The sequence below is a fragment of the Carassius auratus genome, unplaced genomic scaffold (genome assembly GCF_003368295.1).
Source record: "Carassius auratus strain Wakin unplaced genomic scaffold, ASM336829v1 scaf_tig00018225, whole genome shotgun sequence".
Classification (NCBI taxonomy): domain Eukaryota; kingdom Metazoa; phylum Chordata; class Actinopteri; order Cypriniformes; family Cyprinidae; genus Carassius; species Carassius auratus.
This window is the reverse complement of record NW_020524865.1, coordinates 25,666-32,451: the sequence shown is the minus strand read 5'-3', so window position 1 is coordinate 32,451 and position 6,786 is coordinate 25,666. Positions and strand designations below refer to the sequence as shown.

General features: G+C 36.4%; 1 protein-coding gene and 1 long non-coding RNA gene across 2 annotated transcripts; both read right to left on the bottom strand.

Annotated features, from left to right (window-relative positions):
* Positions 1–8: 8 nt before the first annotated feature.
* LOC113075996 (E3 ubiquitin-protein ligase CHFR-like) lies at positions 9–3,855 on the bottom strand. Its single transcript, XM_026248647.1, has 4 exons — positions 3,779–3,855; positions 1,061–1,170; positions 902–961; positions 9–625 (listed from the first exon to the last, which is right to left on the bottom strand). The coding sequence occupies exons 1-4, from the start codon at positions 3,781–3,783 to the stop codon at positions 447–449; spliced, it is 354 nt and encodes a 117-aa protein (XP_026104432.1). The 5' UTR covers positions 3,784–3,855; the 3' UTR covers positions 9–446.
* Positions 3,856–3,859: 4 nt separating this feature from the next.
* On the bottom strand, positions 3,860–5,394 carry LOC113075997 (uncharacterized). The gene is made up of 3 exons (XR_003281085.1): positions 5,279–5,394; positions 4,665–4,784; positions 3,860–3,877 (listed from the first exon to the last, which is right to left on the bottom strand). It is a non-coding gene; the product is annotated as an uncharacterized LOC113075997 (long non-coding RNA).
* Positions 5,395–6,786: the final 1,392 nt, after the last annotated feature.

Genomic DNA, 6,786 nt, shown 5'->3' with positions numbered 1-6,786 from the left:
AAGTGAAGGAGAGAAAGTCTGGTTCATTCCCTGCAGAGATTGCTGCCTCTTTTTTAAAACTACTGTTTAAGCTCCAATTGTTCCAAATTAAGCAGAGCTGAGCTGCTTTCATAGATTAATTTGTGTATTTGAAATTTGACGAATTCTTTTGTCTGAGGTGGCAAACTCTGCAGGGAAGGGGCCAGACTCAAGAGGAAGAGCTCATCCTCGGAGCGTGGAGGCGGCGCTGGAGCTACAGGACGGGTCTGGGGAACTTCTAGGAGCTGACCCTTCACCTCCGATGACCGCTCCATAGGCCTTTTCTGTGCTCTTCTTCTTGGTTGCACTGTATCAAAGGAGAACACATTTTGTGCAATGAAACGATAAAAGAAAAAAGGATTAAACTTATTCACATGGCTTATTCACGAGTGCTTACTGTAAATGTCATATGCGTGTGAACATGGTCATTATTGGCTGTACACACCTGTGGGTACAGCAGCAGAAGCAGGTTCTGGCAGAGGGCACCCAGACTCCCTTCCATCAGAAGAAACATTTCTATCGTGTCTTTGCATGGACTTAAAATGTAAATCACTCACGTTTAACGCTTCATTCGCGTCTGGTGTGAACGCACCATAACTTTCAGAAACTGTCAAAAATGGTACAAGAATGAAATTAGGATTTCAAGTCAACATGAAATCAGAATCTCCTCTATCCACCTTTCGCATGTTACTGTGAGTAATTCATCAGAACGGTTTGTTTATTCCCCCCAATCATTTCTAAACAAAATGTAATGACATGCTCTTGCTCTGAAACAACTTTCTTTTTCTGCTGACCTCATTTAGGCGAGCAACAATAAAACTAACTTTATATAACAGGACTGAAGGAACATCTGTATGAAACTTCATATCCAAAGTGTATTTACCTTCGGTGTCCTGCGAGGCACTTTCCTGTGGCCCGATGGCCTGATAAACATAAGCAATGTCTGCAAAAATAGAGGAGTGATGTGGCATCTGTGTCATCTGTTTGGATGCAACTATAGAATTGAAATTAAACTTAAACTGCTTAAAGTTGGAAAACTTACTTTCCTCTGGCTCATGCTTCCTGTACACAAAGTGAATGACATCACCATTCTGCAGTAAGTGTGTCTGTTTCTTCACCACTTTGGAAATGTTGATCACTGTTCCATTGGTGCTTGATGGAAACAAACAGATCATCATCAAGCGAAAAAATTACAGTTATTATGAATTTCATAGATTCCCTTTGCATGAGGCTAAATGACTACATTTTTGACCTAGGACCACAAAACCAAGTGTCAACTTTCAGAAATGTAGATGTATGCCTTATCTGAAAGCTGAATAAATTAGCATTACATAAATGTATGGATAATTAAGATCGGACGATATTTGGCTGAGATCAACTATTTGAAAATCTGGAATCTGAGGATGCAAAAAATCTAAATATTGAGAAAATCATCTTTAAAGTTGTTCAAATGAAGTTCTTAGCAATGCATATTACTAATCAAAAATTACATTTTATATATCTACAGTAAGAAATTGACAAAATATTTTCATGGAACATGATCTTTACTTAACATCCTAATTATTTTTAGCATAAAAGAGAAATCAATAATTTTGACCCATACAATGTATTTTTGGTTGTTGCTACAAATATACCCCAGAGACTTAAGACTGGTTTGTGGTCCAGGGACACATTTGTGAATTTTATTCTCAGAAATAATCAAAAAATCTAAAGGATATGATTGTGAGAAGTTATCAGTAAACATCAAAATTCGAAATGCCTGAACAACTTGTCCAAGCATGTCCTCATAATTGTCCATTTATGATCGCAACATTTTCTTTTTTAAGTGACTGAAATATTGACTATTTCTTTCAAGATAATGAACAGAGACTAAATAAAGTGCATAGGATAAAGCCATGTTAAAAATAGCAAAGAGAAAGTTGCACAAGAAAGGAAGACAAGAAGGTAGGGAGGGAAGCTTGCCGTTTCCTTAACGCTGATTGAGCGTTGTGTAAAACACAGCATTTCAATTTCTAGCAGATATTGATTTAATTAATTAGCTGGATGGAAATGTATAACACCATTGGTGAGCTAGCGTACACTCAAATACATGAGCCACACAGTCGCTAAAGACACATCAACGACTGTATCTCCATCCACTGAATATTAACCAGATTACAAGTAATTATTCACCAAAGCAAAGATTAAATGTCATGAGGGAATTGGATGTATATTTGCCGCAGGGCCAAGCATGTCATTAATTTAATTCACTTTCTAACATAATTACAAGTCACTCAGTATATTTGCAAAAACTTAATAGAACTACAAATAATTCATACCAACTGCTTCTACGTAAGTTTTTTTACTGGTACATCTATTTAAGAAAAAAAAAATACTGTAGCATTACAATTATACATCAGTCTTCCAAACTAATACTAGTTCAGTAAATTTAATGAACATACCTTTTTCTTGCTGTAATCAATGCATGGTACAATCTTTAAATATAAGATATTTTGCCCCTAACTCTGAGCAAGTTTGCTAACTGAAAGAAAGTTGCACTGACTGATCTTAAAATATATCAGTGCCTTTGTTTTGTCTCAAGATGCACAAATGACTTACATTTCCTAATTGATCTATGGTCTAATCCTGGCTTGGTCTAAGCCGGGTCTGTGAAACCAGGCCATTATATACTGTATGGATCAAAGACAAGATGCCATTTTTGTGCCCACATCAAATTAAGTTTACAAATACATTTTATATACACAAAATATAGGCGAAATAATGTTTTACTGTCATTCAGTGTAACGACATATTTATGCGCGCACACCCACACACATATTATATATATATATACTGTATATATATATATATATATATATATATATAAGCGTCTGCTAAATGCATAAATTTAAATTTAAATTTAAATTAAATATAGTGGAGTCAAACGATTAATCACATTCAGTCGCATTTAAAAAAGTTTTTGTTTTCACAATATATGGGTGTGTACTGTACACATTTATAATGTATATATAAATACACATGCATGCATGTATATATGTAAGTTTTTTTAAATGCATTTATATATAAACATATTATATGAATTTAATTATATACACAAGTACATTTATATATACACATAATAAAATATACACAGTGCATGCATATATTATGTAAACAAAAACTTTTATATTGGATGCAATGAATCATTTGACAGACAGACAGACAGAACAGACAGACAGACAGATGATAGATAGATAGATAGATAGATAGATAGATAGATAGATAGATAGATAGATAGATAGATAGATAGATAGATAGATAGATAGATAGATAGATAGATAGATAGATAGATAGATAGATAGATAGATAGATAGATAAGATAGATAGATAGATAGACATTAGATAGATAGATAGATAGATAGATAGATAGATAGATAGATAGATAGATAGATAGATAGATAGATAGATAGATAGATAGAGATAGATAGACATTAGATAGATAGATAGATAGATAGATAGATAGATAGATAGATAGATAGATAGACAGACAGACAGACAGACAGACAGACAGACAGACAGATAGACAGACAGACAGATAGATAGATAGATAGATAGATAGATAGATAGATAGATAGATAGATAGATAGATAGATAGACAGATAGACAGATAGACAGACAGATAGATAGATAGATAGATAGATAGATAGATAGATAGATAGATAGATAGATAGATAGATAGATAGATAGATAGATAGATAGATAGACAGATAGTTGGTCGTACCTCATGTCCTGCAGCCACACCTGTCCTGAGTTCTCATCTCGAGTGATTTTGCAATGTTTCCCTGAGACCAGTTTATTATCCGGAATGAAAGGTCACAATCTATAAAGAAAATATGTCTGTGAGGTTATGATATCAACACAAGTCAATGATATTATTTTTCTCACTGTCTACAATCCACCCATCACTGCGTATTCCAAAGAAAGCAAGCAGGTCTTTATAACCTTTCAACAAAGAGAACTGTCCCACTTCTGAAAAGTTTCGGGTGATGTCACCATCAAGACTTTAGACCCTGTCACAAATACCAGATTATATGCCTAGGACCTTTAATATTAATAGTTCGCACTAATGTAATAACTATTATTATTTATAATAAACATAGTAGTATTATTTAGTCATTACAGTAGTGCATGAGTCTAGCATCGCCAAAGTCATAGACGTGATTCTCAGGGAATGCATGTAATGATATATAGAAGTTGCTCTGTCTTCGAGAGTCCTAGATAAATGTGAAGAGCAAAAGCGACACTCTCCAACTTTATTTAAACATCCTGCTTTCCTTTAAAGTGTGACATTACTGAAGTGAAATTGGCTGCGAACAAATTCATATTTCGACTTTAATAACCCCATTCCTCTTTCAATCAAGCACCTTTTCTCTTTCCTGACCTGACCCAAATGCTTTCTCGTTAGGAATATAAGTCTTAAATGAAGTATAGTGATGTACAGTTAAAATGACTTAGTCTATTACAGTAATGAAGTGTATCAGTTCTGCTAATAACCCAGTGTCCAGTGTTACAGAAAAAAAGCAAGTAAATGAAGAAGCCCTTTTAAAATGAAAAAAACTTTCACAAAACAAGACTGAGTAGCATTAACATGATGATGTTCAGCGCACCTTTTTTTCTCCCCACCATGCATTCTCTATTTCTGAGTAACATCTCTGGACCCGGAGATGTGTTCAAGTTCACCAGTTTTCCCCAGGCCTGTCCAGAGCCCTGACGCGCAGTCATCTCCTCTGCAGATCACAGCAGCGTGAAGCAAAGACACACATATTTCATAAAGAAAAAACAAATGTGAATGCATTTACTCACAATGCTGAAAATGTCGTGTGAAACACTACAGAAAGCAAGATTTGTAAAATAAACTGAAGGGGAGATCTAATAACTCAAGGTGAGTTGTAACAAGAAAAAGAAATGTGCTACAGGGTTGAAATAATTCTTTACATGAACGCCAATCTCAAGCGAAAAGTTAGACTTTGTGCAAAACAATCAGCACATTTTTTATTTTATTTTTTTCTCAGAAATTTGTTATCCTGTTAAATTACTGAACTGGTATCATCTTTGTGTATAAGCTTTACTGGCTGTTTTCGAGTCGAGTTTTGTTTTGGGAATCTAAACAGCATTGTGAAGCGGCGCAGTGTTTACGCAAAGGACACAGACACATCTCAAACTCTCCAAAATGACTAAATTAATCGAGAAAGTCAAACTCTAATGTAATGAAAGCACTAACCTAGACAACGTCGGGGAGTATCCGGAGCATTAGTGCATGCTGACTTGAATCCTCTGTGTGCTTTCGTTTTTATTTTCTTGAGCACTTCCTGACAAACAGTGCATTTACACACATCAGCTGATGGAGAGAGAGAGAGAGAGAGAGAGAGAGAGAGAGAGAGAGAGAGAGAGAGAGAGAGAGAGAGGCAAAACCCTGTCTGGAAGGATGTCTAGACAAGAGATGGTTACACAGAGCCAGACATCACTGATGAAGTAGTATGGAGTGTTGTGGATGGGTGATTTAACTTTTTTTAGATTATGCATAATTCATGTAATATTGATTCAGAATTAAACATTAGATGATTTAATGCTTGAATATTCAGGAGTGCTTGAGGGTCTGTAAAACTTTCAGAAAAAAAGTAAAATAAATAAATATTAAACTATCATGACTGTTTGAGATTATTTTATAATGGTAACAAATTTTAAATGTGTGTATATACAGTATATATATATATTGTGGAGGGGTGAAGTAGGACATGACTCGAGGATGAAGGTAAATTCCCTGAAGGGTGGATTTTATTGCCAGAAAGGGGTTGTGGGAGGCGTTGTTGTGAGGCGGTTGTTTGGTGCTCGGTGCTCGGTGTCTTGGTTATGGGTGCGCTGGTGCAGTGTGGGTCCGTGCTCTCCCGTGGGCGTGTCACCCTGGCATTGGTCTCCTTCGCTTGGGTCATCCACTGCAGGGGAGCGTGGTCCGTTAGGAGGGTGAAGTGGCGGCCGAGGAGGTAATACCTGAGCCCACTTGACGGCCAACACTTCCCTCTCCACCGTGGTGTACCGTTGTTCTGCAGGGGTCAGCTCTCGGCTTATGAACATCACCGGGTGTTTCTCACCATCATGGCCCTGCAATAGGACGGCTCCCAACCTGGTGTCGGAGGCGTCCGTCTGCAGCAGGAAGGGGCGATTGAAGTCATTGGAAAGTGACCTGGTACTGCCTTGGGGTAGAGAAGGCCATTTACAGTTTTACCTGATCCTGTAAGGTCGAGAGTGGATATGAACTGGGCCCTTCCCAAACGGTCCAATAGCTCGTCGACGCGGGGCATGGGGTAACATATTATTTCATTTTTTTATAAAAATATTTCAGTTTAATTTAAATGTTTTCTTTTTGTTTTTATATCTCTAATATTCGGTGACATTATAAGTATGTAGAACAAATAATAATAATTAAATTTTGCATACCATCTTTATAATAGACCTGTCACCATCACAGATGGGTTTTTTGTACATGGCAAGCGAAACCCCAGTTTAAAGCAAACCAAAGTTTGATTTTAAAATGATAGGAAACATGATGCATGCGAAGACTGATCTAGAAAGATAGCTTGAATTGATTAAAGACTTAAAAGACATCGCCAGAGGATGATAAATAATGTCTTAAAATAAATCTACTGCTGTTTAGATGACCTCAGTGTATTTATGTACCGAGATGAGTTATGTTCAGTCATGTATCCTCCACTAGATGAGAGAAGTGTGGGT

Bases quoted from the DNA above. Each gene is read 5' to 3' on its own strand.
- LOC113075996 (XM_026248647.1), bottom strand. The intron at 962-1,060 runs GTAAGTTTTCCA...CTATTTTTGCAG, and splicing joins GAAGCATGAGCCAGAGGAAA to ACATTGCTTATGTTTATCAG. The intron at 626-901 runs GTAAATACACTT...CATTTTTGACAG, and splicing joins TGCCTCGCAGGACACCGAAG to TTTCTGAAAGTTATGGTGCG.